Source organism: Vespa mandarinia, chromosome 3, assembly GCF_050613455.1.
Source record: "Vespa mandarinia isolate Hongniang chromosome 3, ASM5061345v1, whole genome shotgun sequence".
In the NCBI taxonomy this organism is placed as follows: domain Eukaryota; kingdom Metazoa; phylum Arthropoda; class Insecta; order Hymenoptera; family Vespidae; genus Vespa; species Vespa mandarinia.
In genome coordinates this window covers 2,997,501-3,017,759 of record NC_140812.1, presented here as the reverse complement: position 1 = coordinate 3,017,759, position 20,259 = coordinate 2,997,501, and the positions used below count along the sequence as shown (strand labels likewise).

Sequence of the window (20,259 nt, the reverse complement as noted above, 5' to 3'; positions counted from 1 at the left end):
GAAGGAAACCTTAAGAGAGATCAACTCATCTCACGCTCGACTTTAACGTGACAACGTTCTTCGGGGCTTCGTTCACTTCGAAGAAATCCAGTCGAGCGTCATAATGAATTATTAATAAAAAATCTCCGGCAATGACCCTCGACGAAGGATAAAATTACAATCGTCGTATTTGAAGTATGCAATCGATTAATAACTATTATCGATGTTTCAATTTCTCCGGATAAATTACGTTATAATAAACGTTGATTATTTTGAATTAATTACACGCGGACTGTTTTACATTCTCAGCTCGTTACCAGGAACATGGTGAACACGTGTCTTCTTGATTTTAGGAAAGGATACATAAATCAAAGGACTGATGACGTACGTGCGAAAAAAACGACACGAAGAAGCGCAAACTTTTGCAGTCTTCTGTATTTTCATGTTTCGTGGTTTCTCCTTTCTTATTCGTTTTCTTCTTCTTTAAGAAGATGTAAAAACTGTACCGTTAATGGCCTCAGAGAATAATAATAAAAAGAAGAGGAAGCTCGGTTTACCATTGGCTCGTGCTCGAAACGAATCTAGAACTTGTTAACCGACAGGAGCGTGGATGTTCGAGGAAAGGGTCGTGATGAGTTAAGGAGAAGCAATATATTTTTTTTTCTTCTTTTTATTTTTTATTTATTTATTTATTTTTCTTTTGTTCTTAATTTTTTTTCTTGTAATTATTATTTTTTGTTTTCTTTCTTTGAACTATGACAAAATGCAAGTTTGAAAATTCCGCCTCGCACGTGTCACGACGATGTCGATATCGGCGTTGATAATGGTTCCGTTACGGTTTATATAGGAGAAAAGAGAAAATTTAAGATTGATCAGCCGGGTTAGATAGAGAAAGAACAGTCGTGGTAAATTGTGGTGTTGTGAACTGATCCGAGCACGATCTGTTCCTCGAAACGATATAAGAGTTTCTGTCGGTTGATCGTCGTCGTCGTTGCCGTTGCCGTTGCCGTCGTTGTCGTTGTCGTTGTCGTTGTCGTTGTCGTTGTCGTTGTCGTTGTTGTCGTTGTCGTTGTCGTTGTCGTTGTCGTTGTCGTTGTCGTTGTCGTTGTCGTTGTCGTTGTAGTTGTATTCTTAAAATCGCTTTGAGGGATAAAACCACGCCCACGATTATCGACCTACTGTTTTCGATCTGTTTAGAATAGAAAGAGTTATAAGACAAAGAAGAAAGCAAAAATATTGTATCCAGCTTGGTACATACTGTCTAACCGTAATTTCTTTCTTTCTTTCTTTTCTTTCTTTTGCTTTTGTTTCTTTTTTTTTATTATTTCTTCTTATCCATGAGTTTCTTACCGTTATGCTACTTTCGATCGATTATCGACATCTCACTGCGAAAATAGTTGCCACCTCTCTTAGAAGAAAAATACCTTTCATTTTATTATATTTTTATAGACATATATGTTCGTGTTTAAGCTTACGATTAAGGTATAAAGACAGTATTCAATCATATTTTTAATTATAATTTATTTTCTTTATTTTCTTTATACTTTTGAACGAGATAATTTCTTTTCTAGAAAGTGAACAGTGTTTTAAATTCGTAAGTTTATCGATATGAAAAAGGAAAAGAGAGAGGGAGAGAGAAAAGAAAAAAACTATTATTGTTCTATGAAGCATTACAAAAATCATTATTAGTTCTGCAATGATACAATATATATATATATAAGATAAGTTTTATATACATTCATTATCAGGTACTTGAATAGAACATAAATATCTATATACATTTTGTATCCATCGATATTTTCTTTCATTGTTACAATTAATCAATAATTTCTTTTTAATTCTTTAACTACATATATTACTTCGTAAAGAAAAGTAATAATTCTTTTATATGCATATAATAACAAAATTACAGTATTTGGTTTAATTGAAAAAAAAATTATTCTATTTTAAAAGTTACGTTATCCATGTTAATCTAAGAATATTTTTAGACATGAATACTTCAAAAAAGATAACATTGAATTCGCTCGAATGTTTTAAATCATTTCTTTCTATCTTAATTTTCGATCTTAATTTGTCAATATAAACGTGTAGACATAATTCAAGCGAATATAATAGAATTATAAAAGTAGAAATTGCTACATATACACGCCATCGAGAGTTCCGAGTATTGACCCTTTGTAAAGGTGAAGGGTGCCAGAATGGTAATTTCTATTGATTACAAAATTGCAAGCGATAAGCAACGAGCTGAAAGTGTTCGGATTGATGAAGAAAGCAAAAAGGATCGATGCTACAGCGTATAGAAAATAAATGTTTACTCCTCTCTCTCTCTCTCTCTCTCTCTCTCTCTCTCTCTCTCTCTCTCTCTCTCTCTCTTCCTCTCTCTCTATTTCTTTTTCTTTCTTTTTCTTTCTTTCTTTCTTTTATGAGGCTATCAGTGGGAACCGGAAACATGTGCTGTTGACTTCGAACGAAAGTTTCATTCCCAACGGGAAATGGATCGATAAATGAATGAGAAAACGCGCCAACTCGTCGTTGAGTGTAGACTATGACTGTGGTCTGCCATTTGTTAGCATCTGTTCGAGCTTATCGTGAAAGTATATCGCCGATGCGATAAGCTTCGATCGCTACGTCGTTCCTTTAATCGGCTTCTCAACGATGCTCAAGGCGCATGCATGAGTAAACTCCCATATGTATATGTGTGTGTATGTCTGATTTGTATAAATATATAAATGTATATATGTGTATATATAAACATAGATACATGCGTATATATATATATATATATGTGCCAAGTGTGTATGTTATATGCGAGGGCAGGACGTACTCGTTCGCTCCTCCGACTTTCATGGGAAAGTCGAGCATCGTATAATATATTATGGTATCTTGCGAATAGCGTGTGCTTAAAAAAGGAGAAATAAAAAAAGAGTGAAATCAGGCGCGTTCGATAGGAAAAATCAATATACTTATATATATATATATACACACATACACATCGATTCATTTCGTATATATGTTCTCAACCGTGTGATCATCCTTCAAAGGATCCTTCTCTCGTTTACTATTTCACGAGAGAAAGGTAATTGCATTGTGCAAGAATTGTACCATGGGTTATCAGGGAAGGCTATTTTATTGCGTAAGAATTGGTATTTGGGAAGACGACTGTACTAAGATGTAGATGCATCTTCGTATACAATCGCCTTCCAAAAAGGGTGCGAAATATATTTTTTTTCTTTCTTTATTTTATTCCTCATTTTTTCTTTCGTCTTTAGTTACGAACCTTAGTTTCTCTGCGTATTCTTAAGAAACGATATCGTGTATCGTTTAAAGTTTTAAATCTTCCGACGACGATTGAAAAGCGACAAGGATCGATCTCCGTTCGAGCGACAAATAGAACAATCGCGTGTAATCGCACGCAATCCGTAAGAGAAAGTGGGCTAATGCGGATTGGAGAATAATATTCGACGCCTTTGTTTCTCGTTAATCTCTCGTTTATATCTCTACCTACATTTATACACATATATAAATATATGTATGTGTGTGTTTGTGTGTGTAGGAGAACGAAGCAAGAGTTAAGAGTGCACATGCGAAATACTTGACTTACTTCGCGGAAGTAGTAAAGGATTTGAACATTTCTTTTGCGAATACACGCACGGTTTATCCATGCGTTTAACCTTTTGCGTGCACGTTATCCTATCGTTTCTTATTATATTATGCTATAAGATAATTCGACGAACGAAACGGTAGAGGGGTGTATAATTCCATGCAACTCTTATCTAATCCGATTATTATTTTAACGAAACTCTTCGTGGATGGATAAGACAGGAGGGAACATAGCAACAAAAAAAGGAAAGAAAAAGAAAAAAGAATTAAAATAAAATAAAATAAAATAAAATAAAATAAAATAAAATAAAATAAAAATCGTTTCACACGTGTTGCAGGAGATTCGTGTGAGCTTTAACTATTCAATTCATTTGCGGAGTTAGTTTTATTTGACATTTTGTGTTGTAACGATGGAAAATTTCAATGGAACCACGTGGGTTAGTTTCGAACATTGGTAACTTGAGTCCTCTCGATGATGGATGGGCCGTTAGGAATAAAGGGCCGTTTGTTTCTTTGAGAGAGAGAGAGAGAGAGAGAGAGAGAGAGAGAGAGAGAGAGAGAGAGAGAGAGAGAGAGAGAGAGAGAGAGAGAGAGAGATAGCGGTAGAAACGAGCAACGTAGAAATTAAAGTGCTTTAACGGCTGAATTAGACCTTATGCGATGGCGAGGTCGTTGCCATCGTAGCAACGGGCCAACGTTCTCGGTTATGTTGTCTCGTTACGCGACGTTGTTGTCTAAAAAGGATGAGTCATAATTTCGATTTATCCTCAATATACCTGTATCCAGAAACCATATATTGCTCTTCGAACGTTCTTATTAAAGATTAATTAATAAACAATTAATTTCTATAACATGTCGGTTTCCCTGATATATATGTGCGTATTTCTGTGTTTAACGCATCAATCAACAAATGCTTTGGTAAATCTACTGTAAGCAATGATGGATGCACATTTCTTGATCAGAGAAAAAGAGGAATATGAAATAGTCAGAACGTTAACAGCAGGTATCGCGCGTTGCTAGACTAAGCCAGGAAAATGATAATTTCGCTTAATCGTACTTCCTCCTTGAAAGATCGCCTTCAGTTGAATACCGTATTTCAGAAAGCGGCTAATGCTGCCTACCTCACTCTCGGGCTTGTGTGTAGTCACCAGAGAAAAAGTATCGGCACGGCCCACATTAATTCTATGAGAGAAGATGGACGAAGCGAATGGCGTGTAGTGGTTAAGTCGTTCTATAATTTTACTCGATACTTTATCGAAAGTAAAGAGAGAAAATAAAGAAAGTAAAGAGGGGAAGAAAGTATAGAAATCGAAGAAAGAAAACGTCTAAGTTTACATGAAAAATCTTGTAAAATTGAGATTAATATTTTGTTAGATTAACACAATAGAATAGTTTCAATAGGGTAAAAATAATCCAATTAATGGAGAGATTTAACGGAAAACGCTGATGATAATATCAGCTATTGAAACTGTTTTGAATTAACTAACGTGAAAACTTATGTCACTTTTGCTAGTGATGTCTTTTTTGTGAACTATAGGCTTCATCATCAGAGGCATCATGAGAGAAATCTCTTGTTAGTTGTAAGTGATGGCAAATGAAGTATGTCCTTTTGTTGTTGTTATTATTGAGAAGTTTCTTACTAATTATTATTTTTTTTCTTCCTTACAAAAAGTATTGTTGGACAACCATTTTGAAATAACATACTAACAAAATTGAATTTCTAGACCATTGCCTGAGAATTTTATTTCTGTATGTTTTGGGGATTTGGATGAAGATCTATCGGTTCTAAGATACGTGATATTAATCATAATTTATATATAATCATAATTTAAATCATAATTTAGGAAACGATGAAGATGAATCGAAATCAATATTTTGAAACATTGTATCTAATTTTATTTATATTAATTGTTTTTCTATCATTTTTATTTTTTACTGCAGATAAGTTCTCAAGTTACATTTAACAAATTTTATGAAAATATATATATTATTATACATTGTGTTGTTATAGACTATTTCAATATACTTTTAAAAAATAATAACAGTAATATTTAAATTCGATTAGTATGATCTTAATTAAGTTCTCTTATAAATACTCTTTTGTCCACAAATAGTTCTTTTTTTTTTTTTTTAATTTTTAAGTATTAACTATTCGAACAAATTTGAGCTTTTTTGTTAAAAAGAAATTAAAAATATAATTTGTCATCGTTTTGCGATTTTGAGGTATGGAATGTTTAGAAACAGAGTTAGTGCATAATAGATATGTATTTCAAACGTCGCGAATGCTTGATATAATCCTGAGAATAAAAAAAAAATCGTGGAAATTTTCTTAACAATGCCCGCTACTGTGACATTTATCTTACAAGCTTAGTACTTGATTGAACATATTGACCATGTTTGAAAAATGACGTAACAAACTTTTCGAAAGTTATTTTAAAATGAAAAGTAACCGTTCTATAACATGAGAATTCGTACGATGTTATATTGCGAATGTGTTATATGAGAAAAAATATCATTTGATGAATATCACAAATACATACATACAAAATTTGGCATTTCGTTTAAAAAAAATTATAAAAAAGATTAATATTTCAAAGATTTTTAATAATTTAAAAAAATTTTTGCTTTAATAAAAATCTTATTTTACTATATAACATTTCATAATAATAATAAATGTAAATAAATAATACGAAAATGATAATAAAAGTAAAATGATATTTAATAATGATACTAAAAAATTTCGAACAAAAATTCACAAACATAAATTGTTAAGTTTATTAATTTTTATTTTCAGTTAAAAAATATCTTGATTATATGTATACTATTTAAAATAATTATATAAGTGCTCCCACAATTTTCAGATCTTGCTATTTGAAAAGCGTGTTCGTAAATTGAAAATTATACAATAGAGATTTACCTGTACAAAGATTGACAGAAGATATTTTACCTATTAGTAGGTATTCTAAGACAGATTCTCAATATGGTCTTGACTATGCTCAGACTTATCGTAAATCCTCTTGTTACAAGGTTGAAACCGTCATTCTTGTCGTGGACATATTTTTTATTTCAAATGGTTATTCCTTCTTAAGTAGCATGACGTTGGGTCATTGGCCATATATTTGTATACATAAGTTAATGCCAGTGAAATATTGAGCTTTTCACCATACTACGAGACATAACATTCGTGATTCTTAAAATAACTATTCTAGCGTATCGCAACTTCAAACTATCGCCTAACATAAACAACGTTGATAGATTTAAGATCATCGGAAATGACTCAATACTCTTAAACTTAGCCATAGTTTTTGTTTATTGTATTAGTTTCGGAACGGACATACATTTGTCTTTTATAAAAAGCTCGATGTTAATAAACATTTGTATAAGAATAAAAATAGAAGGATAGATTTGATAATGGTCGATTGAAAATGCTAATATATTTCTTTAAATATATTTGAAAAGAGATTTGAATTATTTTTAATTAAACAGATTGACAAAATATATGTATATGCATAATATTTTTTTTCATTTTGTTTAATATTATTTTATTAACGCGAGGCAATAATCATTTATAAAAATATAGCTAAATCTTATTGATACTGCTTTTACATATTTAACTTTAATTAAAGACACTTTTCTTTTTCTTTTTCTTTTTTTCGCCTCATTATTATTAAGTCACGTTAGATCGAAATTGTACCGTGAGAAACGAAGACTTATTTTTACTACGTTGGGTATAATTTAAGAGTTAATGGTAATGAAGAAGAGGTCACATGTCAAGTAGTAGCTTTTTCAAGTCAATAGTATAATCGAAGATTTCGAAGATCTCTCTGGAAGATCTTTCGTTATCCCACGTTATCCTTACTCATTTCTGATCGTTCAATTGTTTTACTTTCAGATACTCCAACGAGACATAGAGGCACACGGGCGTATCATAAGCTCGGTCGTGAAGTTGAGCGAGAGAGTATTCAAACAACGACAGCAACAGTCGGCCCAATCATTAAGAGTCGCGAGATCGCTCGAGCGTCGCTGGCATCTTCTCTTTTTACGTGCTCTCGAGTGGCAGTGTCATATCGAAACCCTTGCATCGCGAGCAAGTAATAAGGTAAGTAACAAAAAAGAAGAAAAAAAATTAAAATCATCGATCACTCTAATTTCTGTACCCAATCGATATTATCGTCCTCGATGATGACTAATAAGTTTCACTTTGATATATACAACATATATTCATGCGAGTTAGCCTAGCTTTTATCTCCATACGAAAGACACACAATAAATCATCGAAAACTTTCACGTGAGATCAGTCTATTCAACATCGAAGATGTCCTAAATTCGGACTTTTCATTGGCTGCCATCGTTGTTTCTTTTCTCAAGGATAATTACCGTAATGATGAGAATACAGACGCAATATGTAGTTGTTAGTTAACTACTTAAGAAAGTATGGCGAACTTCCTTCACGAATCGTATGTATAATCAAAACCAATACATTCGCAATGTTTAGTTAAGATTTTCTTTTGAAAAAAAAAGATCGATCAAATCATCAAATGTCGTTATGTATGAATTTGTCGCCTGTGTCATTGTGAGAATATCGATGCGTGACTTTTCGAGCAGCAAACGGCTTTTGTTTCTTAGGAGGAGAGAGGATAAAGAAGCAGAGAGAGAAAGAAAGAGTGAGAGAGGCTTATGCAATGAGTTATCCTGTTCCACAGGATATAAAATTATAAAAATCTACAGCGTGTCTGCTTTACCTTTCGTACCTCGTCCTCGATTGGTCTCTACCTTGGAAAAAAGATCGGGTTTGTTCTCGAAGGTTTTTCAACCGGTCTCTAGAAAGAGAGAGAAAGAAAGAGAGACAGAGAGAGAGAGAGAGAGAGAGAGAGAGAGAGAGAGAGAGAGAGAGAGAGAGAGAGACCGAGAAAGAACTAAGATCGTCTTTAAAATTGTCTAAACTTAATGACGTTACGAGAGATAATTTTGATGAAGTACAAGTATAAATCTTTACAGATTTTTGGTTTGTAAATCTTAGAAAATAAATCTAGGTAAGAATTCTTTCAAACTAACAATAAAATGAAACATTGAAAGAGACCCCATTATTCTCGCTAACTTAGCATGTCTTCTCTTAGTCGACCTTTTTTCTTTTTTCTCTCTCTCTCTTTTTGTTTTTTTTTTATCGGTTCCCATTCTCAACTGTTTTACCTTGGTAATGCAAGATTTCGATGTGAATGTTGTTTTAGGTAACTTGTTGAAAAACATCGAATGATCGTGTCGCTACCGTTTCCATAGTGATGATTATCAGAACGATAAAGTCGATTCGATAATTCCTGAACGCATGTTAACGTTGGGGTGTCTAGTTTCAAATTCAGAATAACGTGCGTGAATATACATTAGTACAGGATACATAATATTGGAAATACGTATAAAAAAAAATCGAACTTTCTGAATGGAAAGGAAAGATTTCTCTTGATAAATCCGTGAATCATGACTGATATCTTAAAACACTTTCTTCTTCGTTATCGATTAGCCAATTCCATTGGATCAATTGAAATCAGACACCTTATATACGTCTAGAATACGGGTCTACATATATATATATATATATACATACATACACATATCTGTATGTGTATGTGTATGTATATGTATACGCATACTTTATTTCAGAGTGGCGTTTCTTGCCAATGCAGTAGCGAGAGCGACGAGGAGCCGGTCACGAAACAGCCTCGCTTGAGTTGTAGTAGACAATCTTGTGGTTCCGGAAGAGAATCTCCTGCCTCCGTTGGTATTACTCCGACTACAACGATCATTAACAGCACTACTACAACTGCAACTGCTACTACTACTACTACTATTACTACTACTACTACTACCACTACTACTACCACTACTACTACTACTACTAGTACTACTGCTAAATACGTTCGTACGAAGCAAACAAAGCATTTTAGATCTCGAGTAAGAAGAGATTCCGAGAGAACAAACAGTTCAAGAAACGAATTTTCGGATAGCGATGCTTCGTCCGAGATTCAATCTGTCGACGAAGGATCCTACTTTGAGGTTCGTATAATCGATTATATCGACTTCTTTTTTTTTTCTTTTTCTTTTATTTAATTTTTGTTTTGTTTTCACCAACATTTTCCTCGATCCTGACTCTCATTTTATCTTGTGGTAATTATCATCGTATTCTTATCTATCACGATTATAACCTCTTTTCGAGCTAGGCGCTCGAACGTTTCTGATTAACAGTACCTACCTTTGTAATTATGACGCTGGTTTTATTTCGAGCAGTAATTATCGGCAAGAGTTCGAATTAGTGGGTTCGGGTGGGGGAAGGCGAAAGGATTGAAGCAGAGAGAGGATAGAAAGGAGAGGGGGAAGTACTGGAGGAAGGAACTTTGGTGCGGGTATGAATATTTCTCAGTCACGGTGCAGTCGTCTACTTCGAGTTGCTTTCGACTATTTCACTTCTACTACCTACCCCCTTTCTACTTTTACTTTCCCTCATTGGGAGAATGATTTTCGAGAGCCTTGAGAAGCTCGCATTTCAGTGTAAGTGACGTTTCGACTAATCGCGGATAGTGCGTAGAATCCTCTCTCGAACTTTGATTTTCTTCGTCTCGCTGAACTCTCTTTTGAGTAGTTCACAAGTGGGAGAGAGAGAGAGAGAGAGAAAGAGAGAGAGAGAGAGAGAGAAAGAGAGAGAAAGAGAAAGAGAAAGAAAAAGATGCGTGTGCTAAGAAATTGGACGTGCACGTGCATCAGCCTACAGAGCATGTTTGGCTTCAGGATTTTTTACGAAATCTCGCGTTACGTGGCGAAAGTTTTAATTTATTTTAGTTTTTTTTCTTCTTTCTTCTCTTTTTCGTTATTATTTTTTGGATTTTTTTGCCCTTCTCTCTCTCTCTCTCTCTCTCTCTCTCTCTCTCTCTTTCTTTTACTCTTCTCGTTTCTCTTCCTCGTTCGAAGTAACGTTGCACAAGATCGCCTTACGAAAGAATTCGAGAGTTCACTCACCTCGACACGTCGATTGATGTCGGTTAAATTCTGATCGGTTGGTCCGATTCGATTTCTTCTTGCAGGATGAATTATGTCAATTCTGTGTGATGGATGCTAAGTTCGAGGAAGCAGAAAGTAGTATTACTAGAATAGTTCACGGAGTAGCGATAGAAACAGGAGACCAGGGGGAAGAGGCTGACGTAGAAGAAGAGGAAAGAGACGACATGCCGCCGACACCTAATACCGCACCAATGACGTCGTCTACGACGACGATAATACGAAATCAGACGGCTGAACAGGCTAAAGAATCCGTACCATCAAAAGAGACCCTGAAGAGACGTCGTTCACTGACGCCATCCACAAATGCATCACCGATTGAGGAGGCAGCTTCCTTTAATACGTAAGACTCTTCTTTAGGTCTTTTTTTTCTTTTCAATTTGCCAGACTTAGAAAAGTTTAATTACAATTAATTTTTCTATATGTTTTAAGATACCGATAACCTTTATGATTTCTTTTTAGATCCGATAGAAAATCAAAGAACTGCGCCATCTTTTATTTCAAACATTTAGATACGGATTCCGAAGTAGATTGTTGTCAGGCAAACGAAGAATCCGCAAACATGGTAGATGATTCTTCCGAGGAAGAATGGACTTACACATCTTCCCGTGCTAATAATTATGTTTGCTCAGAGGAGAGGAAAACAAACGTGGTCGTTCGATTAGATTTCGACGAGACGCCGCGTGTTAGCGTGAATGAGAAGATGCGATTTGTAGAACATGATGACAGAATGGCTGAAGTTAAAGAGAACGAAGAAGTTGAGGAGCGAATATCGAAGAGACAGGCGAAGAATGTCGATCACGAGGAAGAGGAGGAAGAGGAGGAGGAGGACGAAGAGGAGGTGGCAGCGATAGCGGATGCTCCGGAAAAGGATAGCGATGACGATGCGAAGAGCGACAAAGTTAGCATAGGAAGATTGATAAAGGAAGTAGAAAAGTTGGTAAGGGAAGAGAGACAAGCTACTTTTCCCAGAACGTTTCCTCCTTTAATATTTGAAGAAAAAAAGGGGACAACGATGAATCACCGGGCGAAATATGCTCGTATAAAGGAATGGTTGAGAATGAATTCAGCAAGAGGTCATGAAGTTGCGAGGACAGGCTTATTACAGGTAGGCTCGTCGCGTGCTTTTTATTATCACTTCTCCTCCTCTTTCTCCTTCTCCTCCTTCTCCTCCTTCTCCTTCTCTTTCTCCTCCTCCTCTTTTTCCTCTTTACTCGTCTGGTCTGGTCCTCCTCTAGCCAATTAATGCCGTTTTCTAGCCCCTAGACAGCTGTGACGCGAGTGGGGAATATACGACAGAGGAATCTGATGGGGAGAGGCAATCTGTCTCGTCGGAGGATCTGCAGAGTAGTGTCGCGACCTATCGTCGCTTTGAAAGCGGAGCTCTCGGCCGAGCACAGTCACAGTCGATGTCGCAAGAAATAATTGAGGACTTTGATAAAACGCCCGTTAATGAAAACCGTTCGGTATTGGATAGCTGTACACCAAAAGTTATAATGCGTTCGAGACAAAAAACAAATGGTCCTAGACCTTGGAGCGTTTCTTGCATATCACAGATAGCTTCGAGTTCCGGATTGAATCAGGTCAATGATTCCATCTCGCAATTCTCGATCTCGCAATCTGAGACAGCCCTGCATCAGCTCGTTGTATCACCGCCAACTAAATCTATTTCGTTGGATGCTGCGTAAGTATCAAATTGATAACTTTATTACTAAGTTTAATTAAGTTTAAATACATGATAAATTACTATATGATAATTACAGAGGTTTACCTAAGTCATTTAATAATTCAACGTCGACTTTGCTAGAGGAGTCGATCATATGTCAAGACGGACGTACGGCTAGAAATAGTTCATTACGTAGGAAAAAAAGTAGGCTTAAGAAGAAACATTTGGTAAGAACAAAATATCTTTCTAATTCTCTAATTGAATAATATCAAAGAAGTTAAATGATCATTTTCGATATATTATACTCTAGGGTCGGAAAAGTGGTTCTAGTTCCGAATGTGTTAGTGGAAATCATCATTCAGCAGGAAGCGATGGTAGTTTGAATCAACAAAAATCTCTTCGTAAGATGAATACAAATCGAGTTTTACGTGCAGTTTCAAGGGAGTGTTATGGACATTCGACGACTCTTGTTAAATCTGGTTCCTTCTCAGGATGTACCGCTCATCAACAATTAAACGTTGAAACATTGCCTGTGGGCGATTCTTCACTGGCACTTGCTATGCCCTGCTGTCGTGACTTGGTTGCTTCAACGGAGGCGGAAGAAGAGGAACGCAGTTGTATCAAAGGTTGTTCCACTTATGAAGACAGTTTATTAGACACTGTCCTCAATAGCAAAGAACTCTACAATCGACAATCTAATGTCGACAGTGACGTAGAAATGAATAGCCTTGGTAACAATTCTTTCTCAGAGCAAGCTTGGGATAATTATCAGGTATTCATATTTTTTTCTATTTTTTTTCTCTCCTTTTCTTTTTTCCTTTGTCCTTATATATGTAAAAATGAAGTATACTTTCGTTTCACCTTGGTAGATCTATTTTTATTATTGCGATCCTTACTTAAAATGCAAATCTCAAAAAAGATCCTTACCTCTTCGTAGGAAAAATATATGAGTGAAACATATAGTGAAGCGCCGGATGTAGAAACAGCACGAAGATTGTTGGACTTTGGAGATGATTATAGAAACTTTCTCGATAGTCAATCGGATTGTGCTTCTAGTATGAGTGCTCTTCCTGGTAGTTCATCAGTGATGCCTCGAAATCGGATGCGCCATGTACGTGCCATTCTGTTCTTTATATTCGATCAAGTATCAATGTTTTTCTTGTAAATTATTTTCAATTTTTATTTTCGATTTCTACAAATACGTATTATAATTGTTTAAACATTTGTTTAACATTTGTTTAAACATTTTCAAAGTATATTTTAGTTTTACGTATAGTTTTACATAGTATATCTAATGATGAATTATCAAAAAAGGAAAACAAATTAATAAAAAAAGAAGGATATATACAATTTTATCCTATATAATTATTGTGCGAATAAATTTTTCAATCAATGTGCAGAGTTGTATTTTTTTACTTTTACATAACGATAATAGCAAGTAATTATAAATTCCTTGTATATAAGAGTACGTTTTTTCAAATTATACAAAACAAATTCTAATATTTCGTAATAACTTTACACGATAGATACTTTCACTCCTACATAACCTTGATCTTGCCAATGTACATTTAGTAGTACAAGGTTACAAAACGACTTGATAGGGTTATAAAACGATTTGTTATACACGAAATTTGAAAAAATTTTTTTTCTTTTTCTTTTAGGAAGTAACCGATACTACCGAAGACAGTGATAGCGACGTGGAAGAAATACGTAATGTCCTTGAAAAATCACAATCGCAATGCGTGCTTGCGGAAAACCTTTTTTTAAGATCAAATGGAACTCTACCGCAGGAAAGTGTACGTATTTCAAATGCTATTGCTGATCAGCACATATTGCTTTTGCAAAATTTTTATTTACATTTATGGGCATGGTTGAATTATTTGTGGAGTAATACTTTTCGTAATATTTTTACTACATTTTATAGAGTTTAGTTTTGCATTAAAGAAATCATATATGTATCTGTATGAAACTACATCTTTTTGAATGATCATTCAATTAGTATATGTGTATGTACAATGATCACGTATTTAATTTTTCGTTTTTTTTTTTTTTTCATTTCTTTTTTTCATTTCTTTATTTGTTTCTTTATGTTTTCTTTTTTGTATCATCAGAGATATGATTTAATAACTTGCGTTTGCGCATAACATGATATGTGCTATAGGTGCTTTATTATAATTAGAAGAACACAGACGAGATGTAAGTGTTCTTATAAAAGTTTGATTAGAAAAGGAGAGAGATTGATACATCTATGATTTTTCATTATCTTTCTCTTTTTAGCCATCTATTAGATCTGTACACTATACTGTATCGTAAATAACTGATAAGATAGATAAAGCGACATTCTTTCTGTCTGTGTTAATGTATTATTCCTCCCGATTGTTTGCTTTCATCCTTTAAAAAGAGAATAAAACAGCAGTATTCTTAAGATATAATACGTATTTGTAGAAATCGAAAATAAAAATTTGCGAGAAGAAGAAAATGTATGTATAAGCTGTTCCAACCTTTGTATGTTATTACATAAAAAAATTTTTCACGTATATATGACAATCGTGACTATAATAATAAAAAGAAAATAAAAAAAAAAGGAGATACATTGTTTGTTGTAATTTCGTTGTTATGGCTGCGTTAGCAGAAAGCTGTATTTTTTTATTATTTTTTTTATCACCGTACATATCAAATGACGCATGAGATAAACCGAGAAAGAAAGTCACTTGAATGCGTTGAAATTTATATTTATTAAATCACAATTATTTAGTGCTTTTCATGTTTTTTGTAATAGCTCTACAAATTGTGTCTATGTGTATGCGTGTTTTAAGAAAAACAAAAAAGTAATAATAATAATAATAATAATAATAATAATAATAATAATAATAATAATAATAATAATAATAATAATAATAATAATAATAATAATAGTAATGATAATAATAATAAACAATACAGAATAATAAACGAATTAAAAGGCTTTCGATTGATCATTGCTCAACCTGTTCGCAGGTCGAAGTGGAAAGTGCGTGCAGGGAGAATTTGAGATGCCTGAACACATTGCTCGAATCTATCAGCGGATCATTCCGGACTGAGAAATATACGAAGCAAGTTCGTGGTGAGTACGGTCAGATTCAGCGTCTAACAAATTTTACTTCGTATATCAGCGCACTTTTGATTATTGCCCTCAGTAGTATTATACTAATTTTTCTTTCTTACCATTCGTCGACTGATAGACTTTTGCAATATTTTTGTTAGCAAGAGAAAGTATTTCGTTTTAATTATTAATTCATGATTTTATTATTTTGCGTAATAATAAAAATAATAATAATAATAATAATAATAATAATAATAATAGTAATAATAATAATAATAATAGTAAAAATAATAATAATAATAATAATAATAATAATAATAATAATAACAATAATAATAATAATAATAATAATAATAATAATAATAATAATAATAATATTATTTTTCCTTTATCGATGATTTTTTATACCTGCTGGAATCTGTTTGCACGTTTATATTACTCACACATTGGCATTGTTTACATGTTTATGTATGCATGTATGTATTGACGAGATTACATTCCTGATCATCTTCGTACCAATTGAAGCACGATTTATCATCGATCTACCTGCATGTTTTACGGTCCCTTTTCACTCGGTATTGAAAAGCTGCTTGTAAAAATAGCGATTCGTAAGGTAGTATAGAAAATCTTTAGAACAATTTAATCGAACAGATTAAATTATAATTTGTTCATAATAATAACTCCTTATTTCATCCTACCTATCCCCTACTTTTTTACCCTTTATTTTGTTAATTCTGAACATATTATTTCATTTTAGGTTTGATCTTTTCTTTTTCTTCTTTTCTTTTTTATTCCTTTTTTCCTCGCTTTTATATATACATTTATAATATAACACTTCGACGTATGTTTTATATTTGTATATGTGTTTGCATTGTAATTATTGTATAATAAATGCACTTGCTTTTTTTTTTTCTTCTATCGGTTTTCCTATCAATAACATTTTTGTTCTCATTTATCTGTTTTAATGTACTTAAGTTTTATATGGATCATCTAGTTTTTTAGAATATATACGTGTGCGTGTATTTCATGTAATCAGTAATCCATAATACATGTTCGCGCGGGCGATTTAAAAATTTTCTTTCGAATAAACGAAACTAATCTCTCACTCTACTCTCAGAATTTTAGATTATTTATATAAATGGATACATATTTACTGTAGATAATTTTTTCGATTAACTATAATATACTATTATACGTTTATGTATGTATGAATGTATGTAATACACACACATAACACATATATTTGTATGTATGTATCCAAGCATGTAATACGCATATATATGTATATATATGTGCATGTATATGAATGTATGTATGTATATGTAATATGTGTATGTATATGCATACATGTATATAATACGCATATATATATATATATATATGTAAGTTCAAGTAAATCAACTGTACAATACTTTTCTATATATCTTTTCTTTTTTCTTTTTTTTTTTTTATTAAGTGATCGCGTAGGAGAATAAGTGTGGGCGCGCGCAAGCAAGCAAGTCGTGAACGCGCGGTGTGGGCCCCGTCTCTCTCACCTTATAAGAGCGAAAGCACACGAAGATCGCGTTCGAGCATTTTCGCAGAACCGCGAAATGGCACTCGATATCTGCCGCGCGTCGGAGCATTCGTAGTAGTATTACTCAGGACACTCTCCTGTCTATTTTCTGTGGATGATAGTAGTGTTTACGTACGTTAGTTCGTTGTGTTTATGTACATACAAAATGTATGAAACGTACGTAAGTAATTAAGTAAGTAAATACGAGTTGTACGACGTCGTGCGTCTTCCTAGGAAAAAAAAAAAAATAAAGAAAAAGAAAATAAAAAAAGTAAAAACAAAAACCGTCATCATGAGAGTTGATTAACAATTTCGCTCTAAAGGGAAGAACACAAACGGTGCGACGATTAAAAAAAAAAGACATTTTCGAAGTGTATATCTTCTGACAAAAGATTGATTTTTAATCGATTTTGTCCTCAAAGAAAGACTGCTATGATTGTTAAATCGTACGACGTCAAAGATAATGGCCGGAAAAGAGCAGAAAATCGACGTACGTAATGGACTTTATTATATATGTATCATGACTGAATTTAAAAGTATGTATATATATATATATATATATATATATTTATAACCCTCGGCACAGAGATATTGCGCGTTATACTCTTGATAATTTCAGTGATGATCGCATACCATTCTTGCTTTTTCTCTCTGTCTCTAGCAGCTATTAACAAGCACGATCTATGTAATTCGATCATGATACAATTTAAAGGTCATGACGTGTTGTGTTGTGTTGAATATGTGCATTATATATATATATTTAGTTATACTACTTCCATATATTTTTTTACGTTTTCCAAGAGTTATATATACGTTTTGTGTATTTGCATATATCTCTTTTCCCTTATCTCTTTCTTTTTTATTTCTTTATCTCTTTATCTTTTTATTTATTTATTTTTTAAATTGCGATATGATCTTTTGATCTCTTCCCCTGGTGGTACAGTAGCTTTCCTTTGTCTTCTTTCTTTCTTACTTTTTTTCTTTCTTGTTTTATTTCGTATGGTACAGTTAACTTCTTCGATGTTTCTTAATTTATTAACAGTTTTATTTGATATTATAAGCTAATTTCATTTAAATATGTTTATATATATATATATGTATGTATGTATGTATGATGTATGTATGATGTATGTACGTAGGTATGATCTATGTATGTGATGTATATATATATATATATGTATGATCTATGTATGTATGATGTATGTATGTATGATGTATGTGTGTATGATCTATGTATGTATGTATGATGTGTATATGATCTATGTATGTATGTATGTGTGTATGATCTATGTATGTATGTATGATGTGTGTATGATTTATGTATGTGTGTATATGTATGTGTGTGTATATCTGTATGTAAATATGTATGTATGATGTATGTATGTGTATATCTGTATGTAAATATGCGTGTGTGTATGTAAGTATGTATGATGATGTATGTATGTATGTATGCGTGTGTATGTATGTATGTATGTATGTATATCACAATAATTTTTTCGTTCTAGTTAGATTCGTCTATAGTAGTAGAGTTTCATTCGAGACGTTCACGGTCTTATTCCGACTAATTGCGAGTATAGGTTAATAAGCGACAGTACGGCTTTTCACCATGAATTTCCGTTGTAAACCGTGCTGCTTTGCTATCTGCGTGTTGATCGAACAGACGATCGGTTCAAATCTATTACCGGATGCTTCTAACATTAACCTATGTATCCTTTTTTGCTTAACCTCTTTCTCCTCTTTTCATTTTCTTCCTTGTTTTTCTTTTTTATTCTTTTAGTTTCGCATCATTTAACAACTTACTAGTTGTTTCTCATATTTGTGTTCTAACCTCAATCATCAAGTTTTTCAATATTTATACGTCAGGTTATTTTGTATCGTGAACGCATGATCTAATCGATGTTTCTATTTTTGGGAACAGGTTTCTTTGCTAAGCGTCACTTTTTTTCTTTTTATTATTTCTTTTTCTTTTCGTGAAATCATATATTGTCATATTTTAAAATTGATCGTCGGTATAGATTTTTTTCTTTCTTTTTCTGAATCACGATTTAGTATCGTATGATCGATCCATCAACGACAGAGAATACAGGTTAGTAAGTCTGATAATAAAAGCATGCGAAACGGAATTTCTTTCGCCTTTTACTCGTCTCTTGCTTTTTACTATTTACGAGAGCGAATAATTGCTCTTCCACCTTTACGAGCGCGTTGAATACGCACGGTACTGATCGCCCAACTTTCTCCGAGAAATCTTTCTTCGGCGATATTTCTCTAGTATCTTGACGTTTACGATATTATTTTCGAAAGAGGATTTATCGACGGAGCATATGTTTATCGACGTTTAGCGATCTCTTCGTAAGACACATTGGTGAAAGTAAGAGGAGTGGTATACGAGAGAGAAGAAAAAAAAATAAGTCAACGACGAAAGAAATTTTTTGGATTGAATATTGATAAAACTTTTTCTTAGGATAGTCGATAAAAGGGAAGAGGAGAACATTTTAGTTAGTAATATAATAACATAAAGGAAAAGTAGGAAATAAAGGAGGTCACGGAAGCCGCACATGCGATTCACATCTTATATTAACTTACGTAGGTAAATATAAGCAGCTTGACCTTAAATATCTCGTTCTTAATGATGATGTCAGATTACCGTAGAAACCATGTGTTCATGGACAATAGGTCTGGTCTCTTGGGCAACAAGGACGAGTTCGAATGTAGAAGAAACCCGTGTAAACCGGCTCTTTTTTAGTAACATTTAATACCAGTTGTCTGATTTATTTATTAGTGTAACGCCTTTTTTTATATTTTTTTTCTTTTTTTTCAGGTGCAATAGAAAGATGGGAATCGTTAGCATCTCGGGTGGAAGAAAGTCGAATGGCGAGTTCGCTTCATCAGGAGTTATCCGCGATGCTGTTGGAATTTAAAGCCTCGCACAACAGGCTTATGGCTTATGAGATCGTTTTGGAACAACCTCATGTTCTGGACGAGCGTATTAATCGAATTACGGTAAGTTGTTTTTTTCTTTTATTTTTTTTTTTTTGTATTATGTTTTTGCGGTTGATATTAATTACTGGAATTCGTAGTTATCAATGTATGTCGGTAAAGTAAAACGATTACCGAATTTTCGATCGGTAATTGTAGAAGTAGATTCGTAAGATAACTGATTGACGATGGTCGGTAAAGTAGAAATTTATCAGGACAAATCTTTTTTTTAGGAAAAATCGATATCATCTAACTTAATTAAGAACATTACGAATAATTATTAAAAGAAATTGAAATAATATCGAATACTATTAGATGTCTGAAACTAGATTTATTTTTTCATTCATAATTATATGA

The 20,259-nt window shown here is 33.3% G+C and overlaps 1 protein-coding gene across 8 annotated transcripts in view; it reads left to right on the top strand.

Annotated features, from left to right (window-relative positions):
• The window catches only part of LOC118448734 (klarsicht protein-like), a 44,252-nt gene that overhangs the window by 11,342 nt on the left and 12,651 nt on the right, over positions 1-20,259 (top strand). For 7 of the 8 annotated variants that reach the window (XR_014981983.1, XR_014981982.1, XM_035882339.2 and 4 more), the window contains exons 7-17: positions 7,472-7,678; positions 9,235-9,627; positions 10,650-10,966; positions 11,086-11,731; positions 11,883-12,307; positions 12,387-12,516; positions 12,600-13,061; positions 13,227-13,400; positions 13,951-14,085; positions 15,287-15,392; positions 19,745-19,926. Coding sequence is in view for 6 of the 8 variants with exons in the window: in XM_035882339.2 (XP_035738232.2) it covers positions 7,472-7,678; positions 9,235-9,627; positions 10,650-10,966; positions 11,086-11,731; positions 11,883-12,307; positions 12,387-12,516; positions 12,600-13,061; positions 13,227-13,400; positions 13,951-14,085; positions 15,287-15,392; positions 19,745-19,926 (3,177 nt within the window). In the remaining 2 variants the exon portion in view is untranslated. The remainder of the gene's footprint in view (positions 1-7,471; positions 7,679-9,234; positions 9,628-10,649; positions 10,967-11,085; positions 11,732-11,882; positions 12,308-12,386; positions 12,517-12,599; positions 13,062-13,226; positions 13,401-13,950; positions 14,086-15,286; positions 15,393-19,744; positions 19,927-20,259) is intronic. The other variant, XM_085656031.1, reaches the window with a different exon arrangement.